This window comes from Chiloscyllium plagiosum, chromosome 30, assembly GCF_004010195.1.
Source record: "Chiloscyllium plagiosum isolate BGI_BamShark_2017 chromosome 30, ASM401019v2, whole genome shotgun sequence".
Classification (NCBI taxonomy): Eukaryota; Metazoa; Chordata; class Chondrichthyes; order Orectolobiformes; family Hemiscylliidae; genus Chiloscyllium; species Chiloscyllium plagiosum.
The window spans coordinates 43212218-43236254 of NC_057739.1; the positions used below are offsets into that span (position 1 = coordinate 43212218).

The window sequence follows — 24037 nt, forward strand, 5'->3', positions numbered from 1 at the left end:
TGCCATTCCGAAATGGAGCTGTTTATCACTACTCTTTGTTTCCTGTCAGCCAACCAACTTTCAATCCAAGTTAGTACTTTGCCCCCAATACCATGCGCCCTAATTTTGCTGACTAACCTCCTATGTGGGACTTTATCAAAGGCTTTCTGAAAGTCCAGGTACACTACATCTCTACTGGATCTCCCTCGTCCATCTTCAGAGTTATATCCTCAAAAAATTCCAGAAGATTAGTCAAGCATGATTTCCCCTTCATAAATCCATGCTGACTCTGACCTATCCTGTTACTACTATCCAGATGTGTCATAATTTCCCACCACTGAGGTCAGACTTACTGGTCTATAATTTCCTGTTTTCTCTCTCCCACCTTTCTTAAAAAGTGGTACAACATTAGCCACCCTCCAATCTGCAGGAACTGATCCCGAATCTATTGAACTCTGGAAAATAATCACCAACGCATCCACGATTTCTCGAGCCACGTCCTTCAGTACCCTGGGATGTAGACCATCAGGCCCCGGGGACTTATCAACCTTCAGACCTAACAGTCTCTCCAACACCAATTCCTGGCAAATATAAATTCCCTTAAGTTCAGGTCCTTCAGCCACTGTTACCTCAGGGAGATTGCTTGTGTCTTCCCCAGTGAACACAGATCTGAAGTACCTATTCAATTCTTCTGCCATTTCTTTGTTCCCTGTAATGTATTCCCCTGTTTCTGTCTTCAGGGGCCCAATTTTAGTTTTAACCATTTTTTTGCCTTTCACATACCTAAAAAAACTTTTCCTATCCTCCTTTATATAAATATATATGAGTATATTTAAGGTCGACACTGATAGATCTTTGGACTCGAGAGATCTCTAGATCAGACAGGAAACTGGAGCAGACTGCAAAACAGGTTGGAGGTCTGAGTGGCCTACTCCTTTTCCTTATACTCTTACATACGTATCCTTTATATAAGTTCTCAGTTTATGTCTTTTCACTTCACCTTTTATGCTTCTAGCATCTAACGTGCTCTGAATATGCTACTATACAAATGGAAACTTCTATTCTAATCATTCTAATACCCAGAGTGGACATAAAAAAACTTTGGGCATGGAGGTGGGATGCAGTGGCAATGTCAGTAGACTGGTATTCTAGAGCCATATGCTAATGCCCTGCAGATGCGTTCAAATCCCTCCATTACAGCTGGTATAATTTAGTCAATTACTAAAATTTGGAAAGGAAAGCTAGTTTCAGCAATGGTAACTATAAACTGTGGCAAAAATCCATCTGGTCACTAATACCTTCAAAGATGGGTATCTGCCATTTCTACCCAGTCTGGCCTATGTGTGACACTTAACTACCCTCTGACACAGCCCAGCAAACCATTCAGTTTAAGGGCAATTAGAGATGGGCAACAAATGCTGCCTAACCAGCATCACCTATGGTATAAATAGGATAAGAGGGCCCCAAACATAGATTTTTCAAGAAAAACTTAATTTTAGTTGCTGCTTCATTTGTACTATTTAGAGAATCATATAGAACAGACCCTATAGTCTGTACTGCAAAAATACACTGCTACCTAAACTAGTCCCGCCTTCCTGTTCTCACTGGCAGCGGCGATTACTAACAAGTACCATTATCCACCTCGGAAATTCTGTGTCACTGGTCATGGATTCTATGGGTCCTTGTGTGGGTGGTGATCCTGCAGCCACATCTCTGACCACTCACTGGTAAGAGTTTCAGGGAAGCAGCATTGGCCCTTGACCTTGAGATAGCTAGCATTCCCTTCTCCAGTTTATTTTCCATACTGCCTCTTGCTGATGGGTCTTCTCAAAGAATTGTGCCCCTGCAAACAGGAACTTCCTCCAAGACAGTTTCATTTGAACGAGGGTCTCCCACGCATTGACATCTACGTTCCATTTCTTGAAGGAAGCCTTCAGAGAATCTTTGAAAACTCCTTTTGTCCTCCTCTCATTCAATTGCCTTCCTTGAACTTGGCAAAGACAATTTGCTTTGGTTGTGGGAACACAGACACCCTAAGAACAAAGCCAGCCCAATGCAGTTGGTTTCGGATGACCATGGCCTTGATGCTGGTGCTGTTGCTGCTTTAAGGATGCTGACGTTAGTAAGCCTGCCCTCCAAGCTGACGTGAGGGATCCATCTCAAAAAGCATTGATGGGACATTTCAAGGGTCTTGAGGTGGCATCTAAACATTGTCCCAAGTTTTGGAGCCTTATAGAAGAGTCAGAGGGGTGACGAAAGGATCTTGGTATCAGCACGGATGTCACAGTCATTGAAGACTCTCACCCAGAGATGTCCGAAGGCACCGTTTGCAGACTGGATGCAATATTGAATCTTCGCATTGATGTCAGCCTTAGATGAAAGGTAGCTTCTCTAATTGGGGAAATATTCCAGATCTGGGAGGATTTCTCTGTTAATCTGAATGGAAGGATGGACTAAAACTTGACCTGAGGTGGCCTGGTAAAGCATTCTTGAAGTTCAGGCTGAGACCAATTATTCAGTATGCTTTCATGAAGGCATTAAGCAAGGCTTGAAGATTCTCTTCCAAGACAGCAGAGATGATATTGTCGTCCTCATTCTGAAGTTCCACAAGTGAGGTCAGAGTCAATTTCTTCTTGGATTTCAACCAGTTGAGGTTGAAAAGTTTCACAGCATTGGTAAGATTCTGCTTGATAAGAAGAAGAATAGTGGCGATGAACATAGAGAAAAGGGTGGGTCCAATAACACATTCTTGTGTGACCCTTACATGACTCAAAGGATTCTATCATATTGGCGTCAGTGAGGACCAATCTGACATCTTGTCATGGAAGACACAGAGGATGTTGATGAATTTCTCTGGACTGCCAGCTTTTGAAGATCATCCTGAGTCAACAGCCTTGGTCAGGTCACTGAAGGCTAGATAGACTAATTGGTCTTGTTCCTGGCATTTCTCGTGGAATTGCCGAACAGTGAATATCAGGCCTACAGTTCCATGACGTGGTTGGAAGCCAAACTGGTTTTCAGGAAGGATTATTCTTCAATTGGGAAGTATTTGGGAGAAGGAGCCTAGTGAGGATTCAGGCAATAAACTTCTTAGTGACAGAGAACAAGAAAATGTCTCAAATTTCCTACAGTCCACTTTGTCTCCTTTCTTTAACACTGAAGCGATGATAGCATCCCTGAGATCGGTCTTTTCCTCCACTACGCTCATTCCATTAAACGTTATGGCACTTCAAGTGCTCATTTATGCACTTCTTAAAGGTTGTAAAGTTTCCTATCTCAACTACTCTCTTAGGCAGTACATTTCAAATCCCAATCACCCTCTGGATGAAAAACCTTTTTCTCAAATCCCTCTAAACGTCCCACCTTTCACTTTAAAAATTATGTCCCCTTGCTATCGACCCTTCGACTGAGGGGAACAGCTGCTTTCTATTCACCCTGTCTATAGCCCTCATATCCTTACACAATTCCTTCAGGTTCCACCTCAATCTTCACAGCTCCAAAGAAAACAACCCGCACTTATCCAGCCTCTCTTCATAGCTGAAATGCTCCATCCAGACCACATCCTTATGAATCTTTCTCCCATCAGTGCAATTGCATCCAGAAAGCTATTTGAGTGAATAGAATTGCAATCAATTTTTAATACAGTTTTATAATTATTTAGAGTTACACATTACAAACATACACTCCCTAACCCAACGGTGACAGTTTTAGTTTCTATTTATAGACGCTTAAGTAAATCTCCAGTTAAAGCCCACTATCTGCATAAAATCAGAAAATCAATGTATAATCAACACTATTGACCCATGTCACTACTCAATCTCCAATACCACAGGCTTGAAACTTCACATCTTGTAGTAGTACTCTGTCAACATTTTTTGTTAGACTAAATATACCAGATCACATACATTCTCATTGGCTATGTGCTCGGTAAATTTTCCCACAAGAACCTTTACATTTAATTCTGCACTTATTTACAACTACTGGGCACCCAAAGTAGTTTACAGCCAGTGATGAATTTTCTTCTGAAATATAGTCACTATTGTAATATTCATTTCAGATTCAAGCAACACAATGTGTCCTTTTCAAAGCTGTCCCTGATAAAACTACATCTCTCAAATTTACCCTATTGTGTCTTTCCTTCAAATTGCAGGATTCTAACTGGGTTTGACCCTTTCAAAGCTGGGTGCAACAAACACCACCCACCAACTCTTTAATTCAATTCCTGCAGACAATAAATTTTGATCATGGTTAGCAAGTTAAATTTAATAAATGGTTGAAAAAGGAATCAAAGGGATATGACAAAAGGCAAGAACATTGGATTTGGATGGCCATTTATGGGGAGGATAAACATCAGCAGGGACTGGGTGGGTTTCAGTGTTGTCATTTCTATGTATTTAATAGATTTTTTATCGGTCTCAAAATTAAGCCAATTGATCTGACCTCTCTGCCAGTGGGTAGAATAGGAGGCTGGGATCCTGGGGGCAAGAGCCTTCTGGTCCCACCAACACTCAAGCTCTGTGCTTGGGGAAGCTGGATGGATTGAGTTAACGCAATCAGTTGCTGCTGGCCTGAGCCAAACCTAGGCAGAGTCAGCTGGGATCCGGGCATAGACATGGTCACCTGCACAAGTAGGAGATATAATGAAGACAGTTTAATACGTGAATCAAACCGTACTATTGTCAACTGCACAATACATACATTATATTCAATAGCTATATGACTAGGTGGTGCATTGTGAAAATATTCCAGTGATATCATTCAAGTGTAAAGGGAAGCAGCAAACTGTCATCTGCTCAAATCGCACCATCCAGCACTCACTTCACTGTCATACAATGCAATTTCAGTGATAATTGATTTTCAGCTATGAAGAAAATAATTCTTATTTAGATAACTCTCAAATATATAAAAGCAGTGACTATTGTGAGAGTCCAAGGATTAGATTAAGAGAAAAGGTAACATAAGCTCAGTTCATCTTCCATGAAATATAGGTTAGAAGGTGATCTGATTGAGATTTTTAGGATTTAAGGGAAATGACTGGGTAAATGTGGAGAAACATGCACCACTGGGTCTAGGATACACGAACATCACTTTGAAATCAGAGCTAGGCCATTCATGAGAGAAGAGAGGAAACAGTTCTTCACACAAAGGGTTGTATAAAATGTGGAACACTCTCCCATTAAAAGCTGATGTTGGTTAAATTGATCATTTTAAAACTGAGAGCAATAGAGCTTTTGCTAGACAAGGGTCTCACCTCAAAGGATATGGAGCCAAGCAGTTGAATGGAGTTAAGATGCAGGTCAGTCATGATCTTAATGAACGTGGAATAGTCTCAATGGGCTAAATTAACTAGATCTCTTCTTGGTGTTTTTAAAAAAAGCTATCTTGCCATATTTACTGGCAGAATCTAATTACTGCAGGAACAAGACCCAACACTGCCATCTGGGATCAATCTGAAAATGTCAGAGGTTACACGAATACATTTCACTTTATTGAACTTGTTCTTTTACAATTTTTCCATTCATTGCTTCTTCTGCTTTACCAATATTAACTTCTCAGTACCGTGACATCTCTCAAACTTGGCTAATCCTGCTTTTCTCACCACAATTTTGCCAAAAATATTTTCTGCATGACCCACTCCTTAGTTCCATCTAACAATGATGTCCACTCAACTCGCACTAAAATTTTATCAACATGTGTCAAGTCTAACCACAAATCCAAAGCCAAAACATAAGTCAAATTGCCAAAACCCTGATTTCACACAAGGACATAATTGATGGAAGGAGTAGGCCATTTAGCCTCTCAAGCAGTTCAGACTGAAGTCATGCCTGATCTTTAATCTCAACTCCACTTTCCCGCCTAAACCTTGTCACACAACTCCCTTCATGACCAAGAATCTATGGATCTCAACCTGAATTTGCTCAACCACTGATCTCTGGAGGAAGAATTCTGAAGACTTCATCTCTCATTCAACAGTTCTCTCAGTCCAGGAATCAATCCAGTGATCCTTTATTACATCCCTCAGAAGGTAAGCATGTCCTTCCTTAGTGAAGGTTTTGCGATGCAGTAATAGCGTTCCTACCGCTGGGTCAGAAAGTCCAAGTTCAAGTCCTACCCGCCCCAGAGTTGCATTATAACATGGCCAAGCAGACTGATTAAAAATAACTATTCTTCCTTAGGCATGGAGACTGAAACTGCACATAATTAATGTATAGTTTACATCAGTAAGAATTTTCTGAACCTGTATCAGCTGGGAGTCCATGATCTGTGAAGTGGTGAGTCCAGGCTGGTTCAGTTGGCTTTCATACATGAGGGGCTGATTTCCACCGATTGCTTGGTAATGAGACCCAGGCTGTGGTTTAACCATATCAGAAGCTGGAACAGCAGGGAACGCTGTGTATGGAGTTTTCAGAGGAGCCCCCGAGAGGACCATTGTGGATGGTTGAGACAGGCTGGGGTGCATGTACACTTGGGATCTGTGAACAATGATTTGATTTTAATCGCAAGTGCAATTGACTAAAATCTTCATTTAATCAAATACTCAAGTGGAATAAACCTTCTTGATATCCCAATTTTCACAAGGTGATGCAATTAGCTACAATCCAATTTTAAAGCATGCTAATTTTAAAAAAAAGCGACACATAAAAAGAACAAACTTTTTAAACCCCAAAGTTGAATTTGTGCATACAGAAATTAAATACTGCTATGGGTACCCAATGAACACAGTCCACCGATTTCTCAGCAAAAAGCCCGAACAAGCAGACAAAACATGTCCAGAAACCCTAGCCACATTCCCCTACATCAAAGACATCTCGGAAATGACCGCCAACCTACTCAAACCCCATGGCATCATGGTAGCCCACAAACCCACCAACACACTAAAACAGCAGCTAATGAACTTGAAAGACCCTATACAGGCAACGAGCAAAACTAATGTCATTTACAAAATACCGTGCAAGGACTGTAACAAACACTACATTGGACAAACAGGCAGAAAACTAGCCACCAGGATACATGAACACAGAATACATGAATACTAGCCACAAAAAGGCATGACCCTCTCTCACTAGTATCCTCACATACGGATGAGGAAGGACACCATTTCGACTGGGACAACACATCCAGCCTTAGACAAGCCAAACAAAGACACGCACGAGAATTCCTAGAAGCATGGCATTCCAGCCGGAACTCTATCAACAAACACATCGAGTTAGACCCCCATCTACCACCCCCTGAGAAAAGGAACAGGAAGTGACTTCACCACAAGAAATAACATCACCAACCCAAAGAAATCCAAACTTGTAAATAGAAAGCAGGAATTTTCAGCACTGCTTTGCCTGAAGCCCACTGAAGATGTTACCGAGTAAGGTAACGAAACGTCTGGAAATGAACCTTGCAGCTCAGCGAGCAAACCTACATCCAAATTTACTGAGTATCTGTAAAAATAGGGTAGTATGCATTGGTCCTTATAAAACAATCACTGGAGCCTCAACAATTCCCAACTTTGCTGAAATGATGTAACTTGTACCTGAACGGTTGCATTGAACTGAACATTTCCTGGGACTGAGAGACGGGAAGCCCATTTCGCAATCCAAGGGGTGCCTGGGCTTGTAAGGAAGTGTGCATGGGAATTGGAATCTGATGTGTTGCAGCAGCCTAAAGAAAGGAAAGAGAAGTAAACAGCAACTATGATAACAAACATCCAAGTTCAACAGAATAACCGTGCCCGGTTCCAACCCATCAGCAGTCTCCATGAAGTGGTCATGTTTTAATACTTTCAGTTATGCTGCAAGTACTGGTGTCTGCATTTTGTACAGGGTCGCGCTCTATCTCAGTGATCAGCCATATCTCAGTGGTGCCAATGTTTCAGAACAATCACACATTCAGACTTATCGCAGCAGATGCTGGCACACTACACTGTTTCTCAAAATTTGAGTTAAAAATGCCACTAAGTCAAAGGTATTTTCACAAAAAGATGTGAATGAAAACTTCACCCTTACCTGCGACAGTCCAGCTTGGAAACCTTGCTGTTGTGGAATTGATTGAGGGAGGAGACGGGTCTGACTGGCAAACACATGGCCATCCATATACAAAGGAGAAATATGACTCCCTGAAAAACCACACAGAAAAGGAGTATTTTCTATTTGTAGTGTCTAGGTACACGGTATGAATTAAGGAAATCAAAACTGAGGATTTTTAAAAATAGGGAATTATCTTTGTAAGAGACAATGTGATGCGCTTATTCTCTACAGGAGATTCTTTTATACAAAATGGCTCAGGTTGTAAAGAATTTTCATTTTCAAAGTGTTGGATCATTTTCTTTTGTAAATTAAATTGTGCATTCAATTGTTATGCAATATGCAGATTTTACAAGTAGAATCTGGGAAACCTACACTTTACTCAGAAATGGGAATAATGACATTTGAAGTAAGCAGATCTCGGAGTATATTTCATATCTTTTTAAAAAGGTAATTATTGTAGATCATCAATTAATTTTATTTACCCAAAGCAGCCAATAAGAACCAGTCACTGATGTGCAACATTAAATTGGAGAATCCATGTAGCTATTTTGCCATTTAATTCTATGATAAACTGATTAAACACATTCTAATAGAATAATCGTGCGAAAGATTGATCTAATTAATAATGGAGATCATTTTCAAAAGCTGTCAATAGGATATAATCCCAGTTAGTACAGAAGATTAAGATGTCACATACCTGGCAAAGACACTGAAGGTGCAACTGACACCATGGGCATAGGTGGTACAGAAGAACACCCAATTGAGCTGTAGCCTACCCCACTAGGAGGTCCTGTGTTGCATGGGGTCTGCGTACTTGTACTATTACTGCCAGGAGAACTCTGTTCAGTAACATTAGGAGAATTTTCCCAGGCCTTACGGGCAGATTCCATCTGACCATATAAAGAAAATGGCATAACATTCAGCTTCCAAATACCACAATGGATCCAGATACATATCATCAGGTATCACTCAATGTCATTCGGGCAGCTTCAAAATTTTAAAAATTCTCAGCTGAATGGACAGCTAATTAGCTCACCAGGTGAGAAAGAATTAACTCCACTCATCAAGTGGTATTAAAAATTATGCTTTTTAACCCTGTAGCAAGAGGTGAGCTACAAACCAGCAAAACACATTCAGATCATTCCTCTAAATTTTCACTGGTTAAAAACTAACAACATCAGAAATAGAGCTGGAAATGTGTTGCTGGAAAAGCGCAGCAGGTCAGGCAGCATCCAGGGAACAGGAGAATCGACGTTTCGGGCATAAGCCCTTCTTCAGGAATGAGGAAAGTTTGTTCAGCAGGCTAAGATAAAAGGTAGGGAGGAGGGACTTGGGGGAGGGGTGTCGGAAATGTGATAGGTGGAAAGAGGTCAAGGTGAAGGTGATAGGCCGGAGTGGGGGTGGGGGCGAAGAGGTCAGGAAGAAGATTGCAGGTTAGGAAGGTGGTGCTGAATTCGATGGATTTGACTGAGACAGGGTGGGGGGAGGGGAAATGAGGAAACTGGTGAAATCAGAGTTCATCCCTTGTGGTTGGAGGGTTCCTAGCCGGAAGATGAGGCGTTCTTCCTCCAACCGTCGTTTTGTTGTGGTCTGACGATGGAGGAGTCCAAAGACCTGTATATCCTTGGTGGAGTGGGAAGGGGAATTGAAATGTTGAGCTACAGGGCGTCCTTGGTGGAGTGGGAGGGGCAACATCAGAAATAGAGCCTTACAACTGGCATCTTTCAACATGGTACCATAATAATTCAGCACTAAATTAATCATGACCTTGCTAAAAACACCAAAAGTCTGATTTAAACACAAGGATTAAGAGCAGGAGTAAGCCATAAAACCCCTTGAGGCTGCTGTGCTGCTCTGTCTCTTCTGCACAGAGAAGGTAATGGAAATCTAGAATTCTTCCTCAAAAAACTACTGAAACCAAATTAACTGCATGTGTCAAAACAGAGGTGATTTTGTTAGGTGAAGAGCATCAAGGCTTACAGAAGCAAGGCAGATAAATGGAATTTGACACAAATTAGTCATGATTTCACTGAATGATCGAACAGACTCAAAAGTGCGAATGGCCTTCACCTTTTCATACAAAAGCACCAAGATTAGCCCGTTCTAAACCTGAGGCCCATCTAACCCAATCGGGGTAGATCAATAAATTAAAGGAAAAGTGGAACCAAGGTGCCTGGCCAGATCGTTGCTTGGGCACTCCAAGATTAATACAGACACAGTCTATGCAATTTAATGTGTGTCAGTCTGAAGTGATGCATTCTGGGTTAAATAACATGTAGAGGTTGCATAATCTAAATGATGTAATTTGAGAAGCAAGCAGAAGGATCCAGGAGTATACATTCACAAATCTTTGAATGTGTCATGACAAGTTTACAAGGAGGTTAAGAAAGCATATGGAATGCTTTGCTCTGCTCATGGGACTTTGAATAACAAAAATAAAAGACAGATTAACCCTTTTCAAATCTCTGGTTAAGCTTCTGTTGGAAGCCTTTTTGTAGAATTCTAAGCAAAACACTTTAAGAATGGCAAGGCTATGGAGGTGACACCGAAGTGCTTTATCAGGACATCACCAATAATAAGACTTCAATTAAATGGAGAGACTGGGTAAACTAGGATTCTTCTCCCAAGAGCAGAAATCAAAATTTTGAGGTTTGATAGTGCAGGTAGATAGAAATGGTTTCTTCTAAACATGAGTAATTGTCAATAATTACACAGTGGTAATGATCCTGAATGTACGCCCTAAAACTTTTTGGGAGGTGGAATCAGATTCCATAGAAACTTTGAAAGGGCATTTGAACAGAACTACTTTATTGTGTCATGAGGAAGATTCCAGGGTTTGCAACCAAGCTGGACAGCTCTATCAAAGGGGTGGCACAGGAAGAAATAACCAAATGGATGTCTGAACTGTAAGATTTTATGATTTTGAAGATCGGTAATCAGCCTTACACATTAACCTACCTTTAAAGTGAGGTCAGTGCTTGGAAGAGACACTGGAGTGAGGTTGGGACCCTGCTGCAGATGCTCCCTTCGGAGAATCGGGATTGATTGGCTCAGAGTAACCTGGAAAACAAGAGCCTGGCATTAAATAAAAAACTGGAAAAATATCTTTGCACCATATCCTGAGTTCCTTAAGTACTAACAGCTGTAGAAAATTGTTCAAGTAATAGATTAGCCTATGCTTGCATATTAACAACCTTTTAACAGTTCAGAGAAATTTCAAGGACTGCTTAACAGTTGCCAGGTATATTCAAAACATGAGTAAGACAATAATGTATAATTGTTGTCTCTGCACAACAAGCAGCATGTAATCACAAAACAGCAAGTACAGAGATTTACAATATTGTTACCAGGAATGGAGAATTTTAGCTGTGAGGAAAGACTGGATGAGCTGGCAGCATTTATTTTGGAAAAAAAAGTAGCCGAAGGGAGATATAATTGAGGTACATAAAATTGAGGGACCCCAACGGAGTGGATAGGAGGGCTGTTCCCCTTTATGTCAAGGTCAACAATTATTGGCACCAATTTAAAATAATTAAATAAATGGATCAAAGGATTGTTACGGAGAATCATTTCTTCTTCCGGAGGTTGCAGGAGTCTGGAGTTCACTAACTGAAAGGGTGATGGCAGCAGAAGCAGTCATTACACTTAAAGTACTTGGGTATGGTCATGATGGGAAGGCAATAGCCTAATGACATTACTGCTGGACTGCCTATCCAGAGACACAGATAATGTTCTGGGGTTCAAATCCTGCCACAGTAGATGGTGGAATTTGAATTCAATAAAAATCTGAAATTAAGAGTCTAATGAGGACCATTGTTGACGGATGGTAAAACCCATCTGGTTCACTAATGTCCTTTAGGGAAGGAAACTACCATCCTTACCTCGTCTGACCCACATGTGACTCCAGACCCACAGCAATGTGATTAACTCTTAAATGCCATCAAGTAGTAAATGCTCAGCTAGCTAACAACACCCTCATCCCATGAATGAATTTTTAAAAAAATGAAGTGCCACTATGTTCAAGACTAGCAAGAACTGGAAAGTGGTATTAGAGTGGATAGGTCTTTCAGAGTAAATACAGACATGCTGAGCTCCCTGCTGTGAGTTACTTTCAATTTGACTTGATTTTCTTGTGCCCACTTCTGGTAAAACCTTAATGATGCACTCTCTTCTTCTGGCCTCAAATACTGAAATATATAGATGACATAGCAGCTGGAGATCCAAGAATATGGTCAGCAAAGTTCACAAAATGCTCAAGGGTCTAAATGAATGATGTGAGGAAAAACGGTTTGCAGCTAAATCCTACCGAAAGCAATGGCATGCAAATAGACTTTGGTAGACATCAGCATGTGTGCCTCGATATCAAGTTAGTTATTAAATCCTAATGGAGGCAGAAGCCTCAAAAATGTAGGAGCATGCATGTTCGAGTAGACTTTTAAGTAGGATATTTATTCTCGACCTTGCATCCCTTTCAGACTGACTGCCTGTGACCTGTTGTTGATCTCCACTGGTTACATTTGCTCCTGGTCTCACATATGTGCACAAGCAATTCAGATCAAAAGAACAGACAAGCATGCACTGAAATTGACATACCAGTCATACAACAAAGCCATGCATATTGCAAAGCTTGAAACTCTATAAACAAGACCACTAAAGCTTTATAAAATCCTTTATGCAATCTAACTAATTTGAAAACTGGTCACCACCACCACCTCACCCAACCGATCATGGTACCCATAATGGTAGGGATGTCACACCATTCCTTAGCTGGCTTAGTTCCGCAATTAAGTATTTAAGTGACGAAATCTATTGGTAATTCATTGCCTGTCATGTAGGAATGGTGTATTGGCTTGTGATTGTAACTTAATACTCCTCCTTTTGGTCTACCATTTCTGTGTAACCTCATGAATTTATTTGCAACTTTTGTTATTAGAATCGTCACGTCCACATGTTTAAAATTGATTACTTAGTCTATAAACTTTACAAACTTTTGACGCAACTTATATTGCAATTCAGATTTTGGGCTACGAACAGGTTTCTTGAAGACTAACCTACGATAATATACTACTCACATTGTTAGCCAAAACATCCTGCAATTTGGTGATCGACTTGGAAACAGGATTTGGCACTGAATTCTGCGGCAAGTTGAAATCAGAATCCTAAAACAGCAACCAACAAACACTTCTCAGTTCAATCAAACACAATGCATCTTGAACACATCTGGTAAATTATCATTGACGCACACACTCATGGAAAAATTACAAGATTAACTGAACAATAACAGAGCTTATGCGACACAATGCAAGCTAACCAGGGAACTGACCTATTACCGAGTACTATACATGCAAGCTAAGTCAGAAATTTCCAATAAAAGTAAAATGCTAGATGCTAGAGATCTGAAATAAAAATGGGAAGTGCGAGAGAAACTCAGGTTTCTGTGGAAAGGTCAGGCATCTGCGGAAAGAGAAACAAAGTTAATGGTTCAAGTCCAAACATGACTGTTCTTTGAAACTGAAGGGGTCTGAAACATGATTTTTAGGCTGTTGACAGGATGAGAAGGAACAAATAGAAAAGGTAGTGACGCTGCTTAAAACAAAAGGCAAAGGGAGTGCTATTGGTGGTAGAGGAGAGATATAGAGTGGGAGGGGGAATTGAAATGTTGGGCTACAGGGTGGTTGGGTTGGTTGGTCCGGGTGTCCCAGAGGTGTTCTCTGAAACGCTCCGCAAGTAGCCGGCCTGTGTTATTGGTGGTAGAGGAGAGATATAGAGTTACTATGAATGGTTGGTAGTAATAGTGGGAAATAGGTCAGCTCTGCTGACAGTAAGCTGAAAATGTGTTGCTGGAAAAGCGCAGCAGGTCAGACAGCATCCAGGGAACAGGAGAATCGACGTTTCGTGCATAAGCCCTTCTTCAGGAAGGTAAACCCATGAGGGCAGTGGGCATTTTTCAGTCCCTTCAGTTCTGAAGCATCATCATATCGGAGTCCAAATATTAACTCAAATTTCTCTCGTCACAGATATTGCTAGATGTGCTGAGTTTCTTCAGCACTTTCCTTTTATTTCAGATACTTTCTTTACTGAACTTCCAAATCAATCCTACTGCAACGAACATTAAGATTATAGTTCACATTTCGCCTATCTATAGCCATCCAAATTGGTCCATTAGTAATAGACTTCAAGAGGATATAGCTGGTGAAACAAGGTGGAGACATAGCAGATGAAATTCAAAGGAGAAAGATTTGAAGTGATATATTTTGTTAGGAAAACTGAGATAGATCACAATAAATGGTCTAATTTTAAAGGGAGTACAAGACAGAACAAAAGATTAGCTTGGCCCAACCTAAAGAGCTGTGTCCACACAAGGTGCTCTAGGAAGGATGTGAAGGATGTGCCGATAGTACAGAAGATATTTAGGGGAATGATTCCAGATTCTGAGGAACTAGCTACATAAACAGACTCGAGATGCTGCGACTGCTCTCCTTAGAACACTTAAAAGATCAAAGGGCATTTGATAGTAGTTTAAAATCATGAAAGGTTTGGATAGACTATGTGAAAAGCAATTATTGCCTGTGACCGATGGGTTAGCAACTAGAAATTAAGGTGACAGAAAAATCAGAGGTTACATATGGAGACACATGTTTTTAAAACAAAAGTGATGAGAATTTTGAATGCATTGCATGATGGGTTTGAGAATACTGATACAACAGTAGCCTTCAAGAAAGAATTGAATAATTCTGAAGTAGCCGGCTCAGACTTAATGGGTGAAACAGCTTCCACCTGTGCTGCCTTATTCAATGATTCCAGGTGATAAATACCACGCAGCAGATGGTGATGCAATTGAGAAATTAATGAAATTGAAAAACGACATTTAACTTAGATAAATCTAGTATTACACAAATAAAAGGAAAGTGCTGAAGAAACTTTCAGCAAGGCGACAATTTGGTAGACCTGAAGTCAGTTGAAAAAGAAAAGACCTTGGTATTTACAATCATTTTACATCAGTTCACATCCAAACAAACAAGAGTTAAAGGCTGCACTGCTTTTTTTAAGTTCACCAATTTCGCTTGTGTAAGAGATTGGTTAGACCATTATAGAAAGCCACGCCCCACTTTGCCTTCCTCACATAATGACTGAAACAGACTTCAAAAATGACAGCTATGAGAATTATATCCATCTCAAAACAACTTTATTACTCAGATAGGTTTTAATAGCTGTAGCTATTCATTTCTGAGACTTTCAGACTGATTGAGGAGTTTGAGGTAATGAAAGCACTATATCATCTCAATGAGATAGGTGACATATAAAAAGGAGCTATAAGTGCAAGCAATGCAAGTAAGGAACATGGAAATGTCAGTGGCTCTTCATTTCTCAGAGGACTATTGATCTAGTAAACCAACTGCAGACTTGTGCAGCGCATGTTGATTTATAATGGACTTCCAAATGCCCAAATGACATAATATTCAAGACATATTAGAATCAAAACGTTAACACTGTTTCTCTCTCCACAGATGCTGCCGAACCTACTGAATTTCTACAGCACATCATATTCTTGTTAAGGCTGCACTTGTTGCTAATGTCCCTGCAAAATGCAATACCATGTGGACAGGAGCAAAATCAAAATCAGAATGTTGCCTTTAAATGTTCATCAACCAATAGCGGTTAGGAGCAAGAAATTAGCATGGCAATTATGGTAGAAGAGAAAGTCGTAAAGTCATAGAGACGTACAGCACCGAAACAGACCCTTCGGTCCAACTCGTCCATGCCGACCAGATATCCCATCCTAATGTACTCCCATTTGCCAGCACTTGGCCCACATCCCTCCAAACCCTTCCTAATCACATACCCACCCATTTACCCATTTAAATTATGTAATTGTACCAGCCTTCACCACCTCCTCTGGTACCTCATTCCATACACGCACCACCCTCTGTGAAAACATTGCCCCTTAGGTCTCTTTTATATCTTTCCCCTCTCACCCTAAACCTATGCTCTCTAGTTCTGGACTCCCCCACCCCAGGGAAAAGACCTTGTCTATTTATCCTATAAATGCCCCTCATGATTTTATAAACCTCTATAAGGTCACCCCTCAGCCTCCGACACTCAAGGAAAAACAGCTCCAGCCTATTCAGCCTCTCCCTATATCTCACATCCTTCAACCCCGGCAACATCCTTATAGATCTTTTCTGAACCCTTTCAGATTTCACAACACCCTTCCAATAGGAAGGAAAGCAGAATTACACGCAATATTCCAACAGTGTCCTAACCAACGTCCTGTATAGCTGTAACATGACCTCATAACTCCTATACTCAAATGCTCTGACAAATAAATGAAAGCATACCAAACGACTCTACTTTCAAGGAACTATGAACCTGCACTCCAAGGTCTCTTTGTTCAACAACACTCCCCAGGACCTTACTGTTAAGTGTATAAGTCCTGCTAACATTTGCTTTTCCAAAATGCAGCACCTCACATTTATTAAATTAAACTCAATCTGCCACTCCTCAGCCCACTGGTCCATCTGATCAAGATCCTGTTGTAATCTGAGGTAACCTTCTTCGCTGTCCACTACACCTCCAATTTTGGTGTCATCTGCAAACTTACTAACTGTAACGCTTATGCTCACACCCAAATCATTTATATAAATGATCTAAAGTCATGGACCCAGCACCAATCCTTGAGGCACTCCACTGCTCACAGGCCTCCAGTCTGAAAAACAACCCTCCACCACCACCCTCTGTCTTCTACCTTTGAGCCAGTTCTGTATCCAAATGGCTAGTTCTCCCTGTATTCCGTGAGATCTAACCTTGCTAACCAGACTCCCATGAGGAACCTTGTCGAACACCTTACTGAAGTCCATATAGATCATGTCTACTGCTGCCCTCATCAATCCTCTTTGTTACTTCTTCAAAAAACTCAATCAAGTTAGTGGGGCATGATTTCCCACAGACACCATTCTGACTATCCCGAATCAGTTCTTGCCTTTCCAAATACATGTAAATCCTGCCCCTCAGGATTCCCTCCAACAACCTGCCCACAACTAATCTTTTGTTCATTGAACCTTGTAAACTGTGAAATGAGGAACCAGGGATTCTCTCAGTGAACAGGATTAATGTTGTGACAAATAGCATGGGATTAGAGTTCTTTAACTCAAAGAATGCGACTGCCTTGTCTGGATGTAGCAAAAGTTTACTTCGAAATGAGTCAATTCACAAGTGTGGGCCAACACAGCACTGCATGATAAAAGCTTTAATGCCATGGAGGTTTCTTCCATACTTGTGGTAAACTTGCTTGTTGCAAATCGTGGTGACCATATTAATAACTGTGCCTTTTCTTGGGAGTGGTAAGCGACATTCCGCTTTATTTAACATAAAGAATGGGTTTAACAAGGTTGAAATGAAGTGAATGTTTCCACCTGTTGGGAATCCAAAACCAAGAGGCTTGATACTAGTTAGTTACAAATAACTTTAATCAATAAATTTCTTTGCTGAGATTAGATAGACTGTGGAACCACAGAAAGTTAGTGAGACAAACTACTTAGATGCATTGAAATGGAAACTAGACAAGTAATTGAGAGAAAAGGAAATAGAAAGATATGTTGAAAGGCTGTTACAAGATAGTGGGAATGGGAGGAGGCTCACTGAATATAAACACAAGAACCGATTGGCTGGACTAAATGCCCTGTTTCTGTGCTGTCTCTGCTACTTTAAGTGCCACACTGGGTATCCTTCTTGCTCTCTATGTTTGCTATTAACACCTACTGCTGAACAGAAATGAGTTTGTAACTCAAGTCAGTGAAATATTATGAAACTGTTATTCTGTGACTTCACTGGTCAAGTCATTTAAAGCAAATGCTACACACACCAGTCTTATTTATACAATTTACAATGTTGGTTATCCAATGAAAATTACCTTTGGGCTCACTCCAAACTCGATTGGGGGAACTGGGATGACAGCGTCTACATGTAAGTCCAAACCTGACTTGGTGTTTGGTCTGCTGTCAGCTGTGTTGGTTGAAGTGATGCCACCATCACTGCGCTCTACTCCCTCTGGTTCCAGGCACTCCTTAGCCTTCTTGTTTTTCAGAGACCGTTCATTTCCTATTGGTCCTGGCTTGTGGTCCTTATTCTGTCCAGCGGCTGGCTCTGAAATCTGAGCAAAATAAAACAAATAAAAACACTTCCTCCTGTGGGAAAAGCTGGGCAGCTCTTTGAATTCAGGGTCGAGATTAACTATGGAAGAACATCAACCTCGGAATAATCAAATCTGTTTTCCACCCAAAGGCAATCTGGAATCAAGGTGAAATAATATAAAAAATGGGTTAGAAAGAATATACGTGTTTATAAATTACCTTGTAACTTGTTTCAGGACATATCAAAGTGCTTCACCTTCAACTATTTTATCTCATGGGTATATGAGAATCATTGAATTGAACACAGCAGCTAAATAATGCATCGCAAAACGCAGTTACCTATCAATTGTATTCTTGAATCAATCTATCCTAGGCAACAGCACTAGATTCTCTGAACATCCCCCCTAATAATTTCACCAAAAAACAAATGAAAAAGCATTTTGAAGAATCCTCTGCCATTCTGGGGGCTCCCATATTATGATTTCCTAACTTGCCTCAGTTCCGAGCCCGACAGTCAAATTTCACAGCAACCATCAGTGGGCTTCCTTCCTCCATCAACAGCCTCAGCCTGCTTTTGTTTCTTTCTGAACTCCTGTTACAGTTCCAACTTCTTTCTTTGTGCCACTGTACAAACATTTGATCTTTCTGCATGGCAGAGCTGGGTGCAACCAAAATGTGTGTAGTTTGTCAGTGACAGGGAAGCCATTTCCAACTGCTTTCAGATCATTGCTGTGCTCTATCCAAAGGCCAGAGTTCATGGCTAACAAGATCTAAGAATCCAGCACTACGCAATGATTTTGACATACTGCCTTACCTTGTTCTCCGGTCTCGTTGGCTTTTGCCGTTGTTCCTTGGGATCATCTGTTTTCCCATTTGATTTATCAACTGATGTGTCTGTGCTAGTTCCATTGATTTCAGTCATTACACCTCCCTCTGGTTTGAGTGCACCGTAAGGTGAGCTTCGCTGAGATGAAGTTGCAGATGAACCTTGGGAATCAGCACTCAGTTCGACTCCGCTGTCAGGCTGACTTGCCTTAAAACTCTGCAAGATGGAGTAGTCGAATGGTTGGGATGCCTGGGCATGCACCAAACAGCAATCATGCATCTCAAATACTTAGATAATTAGCTTTATTCAAATAATTCACTGTATTAGCATATTTTAATATATTAACTATGCTGCCTTTTTGAAAAGGTCAACAGAGGATGGCTTGAGTCATTAACTGCATAAAAGAACCAGCAACATTGCACTATATCACCTGCTGGCGTGATAGAATGCACAATATTTGAAAAAAAATCCTTGCTGAGAGATATTTAAAAACAAACTCCATTAATCTACACAGACCCACTTTATGGCCACAGTACTACAGTCATATACTTATTTCTCCCAAGGGTGTTTACAATGTTGGATTTTTGTACATGTCAAACTGGTTTTGTTCCCTCATGACAATGAAGAAGCTTACTGAGAACCTACAGCCACCTAGCAACTTATAAGTGATTCCTCTGGTGTCAACATTCATAGGTTGGCAGTTAGAACTGAGACAAGGGGAACTCTCCTTACTCAGAGGATCTTAAGTCTTTGGAATTTTCTCGCCCAGAAGCCTGTCGTTACTCAGTTGCTACTGATATTCAAGATGGAGGTCAACAGATTCTGAACACTAAAAAAAAATCATGTGATACAGAGGACAAAGGTGGAAAAAAGTGGGGTCTAGGTAGATTAGCTATGTATATTTTTGAATAACAAAGGAGACTCAAAAGACAGAATGGTTTGCACTGCCTACTATTTTCTAAATATTTAAAATGACCAGATCTAGCGAATTCTACTTACTGTTGCAAGATTTGAACATACAACCTTTGACTACCATTTTACTGTATAACCTGGTATTAAATGCAAACTAAAACTTTGCAAAAACCTCCTGGGCCATAGACACATCTTGGTAAAATACAGTGTTCTCAACTATTTAAAAACAGCATTTTGATAGTCTGATGAGAGAAGTTGGCAATTTATGAAAGTACCTCAGTGCATGCAGATTCAGATCCTGTAAATGAGTTCAGAGGTTTCACCCATGTGTCACCATTGGCAGGCTGAACAGGAACAGCTGTGAAAAGAGACAAACCAGCATTTTCTTGTTGATTCTTTTATGGGATGGGTGCAATAACAGCAATGCTAACGTTTGTTGCCCATTCATTACTGCTCGTGAACTGAGTGGCTAGATGGGCCACTTCAGAGGACAGTTCAGAGTGAACCACGTTGTTGTGGATCTGGAGTCACATATAACAGACCGGAAGAAGATGGCAGATTTTCCTTCCCTAAAGGGCACCAGTTAACCAGGTGGATTTTATGACAAGCCTTGCTATCTTTTATAATCCTACATTTATTAATTGAAAGCAATTTACATGTATAAACATAAACAGAATTTGCAAAGAAGCTGAACATGGTGAAGATCAAGACCTGAACTGTCTGTTGCCATTACATTTTTATTAACTGACTTAAAGTGCTTACTTATTTGTGCACTGGAGAAAAGTACAACCATACTTTGTGCGGTTTACAAAAACAATTGCACAACAGTCTCACGAATGGATGACCTCCTGTGCTCATAAATACAGTACAGTTGGTGTTTCTTACTGAGAGCATGAGGATTATGAAACCAATTGATCTCTTTAGTTGGTATATCAGTGAATCTGTGTCCTCATATCCCTCTCCTTGAGTACAAGAGATGGAAGGGTCAGAAGGATCTATTGGAGCATCATTTATACCAACAAAATGAAGCTGTATAACCAGATTTCTTCAAATCCCATTCGAAAGTTTCTTGAATGGTTAAGCCTTGCAAACAAGCTGGAAACACTCAACAGATCTGACAGCATCAATAAGCAGAGAAAAGCAGGTAACATTTCAGGTCTATGGCCTTCTGTCTTGTGTAAGTTTGGAAGTCATCAACAAAGCTCTGTTTCTCTCTCCACTAACACTGCCTGACAATTCAGCACGTAGCATCTTCCATTCAGACCTCTGTCACCACTTTCATCTCTGAAATAAGCTGCAAATTATTAGGTGGTCTATTGCCACCCAGGCTTTGCATGGACAGTACTTTAGTAACCATCTTACTTGCACTGGAGTTTTCCCAAATCTCTGTTCCTAGACTATTGGCCTGCCCCTTGGAGAAGGAATTATCCTCTGGCTGTTCAGTGACCGAATTGGAGAGCTGCTGCTTTTTGACAAATCGAGGAGGAATCTTGGATGAAGATGTCCAGCTCTTTTCATTCCTGTTTTTACCAGGTGCCTGCAAAGTATAAAAGTGAGAATCATGTATGAAACATTAAGTAACCCCAAATTCCCATAATCTTATACAAACATAAACATTACTAATTCATGGAAAGCATTCCACATTAATGCATCCAACTTGAGGAGAAAAATCTTGTGTTGTTTTCGCTTCAGCACAAGATTTGTTTAAAAAAAAACATCCAGAATTAACTCTGGTGACCTTATTCAAACTCTCTCCTTGTCTCACTCTCCTATCCCTGTTACGCTTGAAAACTTACAACTGCTCCGAGTCCAGGATGTATCTAAATTAAATTTACTATCTTCCTGGTTAAATCCTTCACAGGTCCCTCCATCTCAATTCTGAAAACATCAACATTTGTACAGCCCTCTGAGATCTCTGCATCCCTCCATTTCTGGCTACTTGTGCTTCCTCAATTTCCTTCTTTCCACCACTGGTTGCTGCTTTATGCTTAGACACCTACAAGCTCTGGAACTCTATCTCTGCTTCTCTCCCAGCCTTTAACATCCTCTTTAAAACCAATTTTTTTGGACCAAATCATTTCAGCCTCGGGCCTAGGATCTTGCTATATGGTTTGGTGTTAAAGTTCATCTGAGAATGATCTTATGTATACCCTGGTATACATTAAGACTGTCATATCAATAGAACTTGTTGCAACTGTATACTAAGTCTCTCTTTTAGATTCTTGATATTGCACTATTCCACTTTAACGTCACATATATAATGTGCACTTAGTGATTGCTCCAGCTCATTTTGTGCAGGGGCTTGTATAGTATTGCATGAGCATTTGGAGCAATCTCACCTGCTTTGCTCCCAGTGATACCTCACTCTGCTCCTGCAACCAAACCCACCCACTTGCAGCCCTTTTCATTCTATTTCTCTCTCTCTCTCTCTCACTAACCACTCCCCCTTGCAGGAAGAAAGGATATGATGAGCAAAAAAGCCAGCAGCAGAGGGCAATGAAGAGCATGCAAGTTTTTTTTTAAATTATCGATTTAAATGGATGCTGATTAGGTTAGCACGAACTATCCATCCCTAATTGCCCTTAGGAAAGTGGCAATGAGCTAGATAGAGCAGATTGACTTAACACACTATTGTTTTTAAATATATTTAACTTCAAAAATTATTTCCTTTAGAATGTAAGAATTTAATAATTACAATTAATATGTAATATAGGCATTTAAAATGAATTAAATAATTGGGAGGGAGGGGGGCATGAAGGACATTAAATAGGAAGATAGCAAATTTAAATTGAATGTAATGGTGGACTGGGAGCCATTGTACAGTAAATTATATGTTTGTTTGTTATTGAGAGCATGTGGATTATGAAGTCAATTGATCTCTTTAGTTGGTATATCAGTTAATCTGAGTCCTCGTATCCCTTTCCTTGAGTACAAGAGATGGAAGGGTCAGAAGGATCTATTGGAGCATCATTTATACCAACATAATGAAGCTAAGTCTTTCAATTTACCGGGTACTTTTTAAAAACTTTTTTCTGATGAATAAGGTGCTGCAACACTTATCTACAGTTTTATATTGGATGCAACAGAAATTGCTTAAGGTTGCTTCAAATAAAGTTTTATTTTCAGATGGCAAATACATAAACTTGAGAATCAACTGTATCAATGTAAGCTCACTGAATAAAAGAGGCAAGGTTTAAAATTCTTACTACAATAGTGCTGCTGTATGACGTCTCAATGAAATGTAAAATGGACATCCACCAAGTACCAGCAATGGTATAAAACGTGAAAGACTACCACAGCTTCTACTATATCCCGATATGATGCTAAAGCAAACCCACATACTTGCGATGTCTGCTCTTTCTTCCTGCGCTCTTCCTCAAGCAAACGGCGGTGTTTTTTTGAGATTACTTCAGTGAATCCATCGTTCACAGTTGACACGGACTGCTGCTCCTCCACAGCTACAGCTGGGTGATCATCAATAATGACAACACCTTAAAGAAAGAAAATTCATCAGGTACTTCAATCAGCATTCAGGTTATTGCTTAGGTAACAGAGATTTTAAAAAATCACTGCACCTTCCTCATTAGTAATAACAGTATGCTGACTTCCTTTGCTCAGCTGTTCTGTGAATGACAACAGTGTGAGGTCTTAGTCGTGTCTCAGTGGGTGGTACTCTTGGTTCTGAGTCAGATCATTGTGGGATTGAGTCTCACTCAAGAGGCTTGAGCAGATAATCCAGTGCAGTACTTGGTATTTTAACTCATTCGTGGAATGTAGACACTACTGGCACAGCCTATTCCCTACTGTTTGGGAATGTGATGGTAAGCCACTTTCTAGAATTCCACTGACTGACTTGCAAGGCCATTTTAGAACACGCTGAAGAGCCAACTACATTACTGTGGATCCAAAATCACTTAATAATCCCAGGCTAGGTTATGGCAGATTTCCTTCTCTAATGGACATTTGGATTATTGAGCCAAATGCATTTATAACAACAGTGGTCACTATTACTGATAGAGCTTTTTGTTTCAGATCTTATTTAATTAAATAATTTAAATCCTCCAGTAGTGAGGTTTAAGTCATTATTGCACTGTCTTCAGGAGACAGTACTATTTTAAGGAGCAAGGTGTCCTAGCCAAAATTTATTTTGCAATCAACAGCACTTGAAACAG

The 24037-nt window shown here is 40.3% G+C and overlaps 1 protein-coding gene and 2 non-coding genes across 8 annotated transcripts in view; all 3 read right to left on the minus strand.

Moving 5' to 3' along the window:
• prrc2b (proline-rich coiled-coil 2B) overlaps positions 1-24037 on the minus strand; it is an 84555-nt gene that overhangs the window by 13641 nt on the left and 46877 nt on the right. For 4 of the 6 annotated variants that reach the window (XM_043720549.1, XM_043720546.1, XM_043720545.1 and 1 more), the window contains 12 exons: positions 23208-23356; positions 21228-21402; positions 20141-20223; positions 18942-19202; positions 17908-18147; positions 13070-13156; positions 10956-11057; positions 8695-8887; positions 7977-8086; positions 7505-7632; positions 6218-6452; positions 4420-4599 (listed from right to left, as the gene is read on the minus strand). In XM_043720549.1, the coding sequence (XP_043576484.1) occupies positions 4420-4599; positions 6218-6452; positions 7505-7632; positions 7977-8086; positions 8695-8887; positions 10956-11057; positions 13070-13156; positions 17908-18147; positions 18942-19202; positions 20141-20223; positions 21228-21402; positions 23208-23356 (1943 nt within the window). The remainder of the gene's footprint in view (positions 1-4419; positions 4600-6217; positions 6453-7504; positions 7633-7976; positions 8087-8694; positions 8888-10955; positions 11058-13069; positions 13157-17907; positions 18148-18941; positions 19203-20140; positions 20224-21227; positions 21403-23207; positions 23357-24037) is intronic. The other 2 variants (XM_043720547.1, XM_043720550.1) reach the window with 2 other exon arrangements.
• Positions 20794-20880, minus strand: LOC122565034. Its single transcript, XR_006316068.1, has one exon. It is a non-coding gene; the product is annotated as a small nucleolar RNA SNORD62 (small nucleolar RNA).
• Positions 22755-22841, minus strand: LOC122565035. The gene has a single exon (XR_006316069.1). It is a non-coding gene; the product is annotated as a small nucleolar RNA SNORD62 (small nucleolar RNA).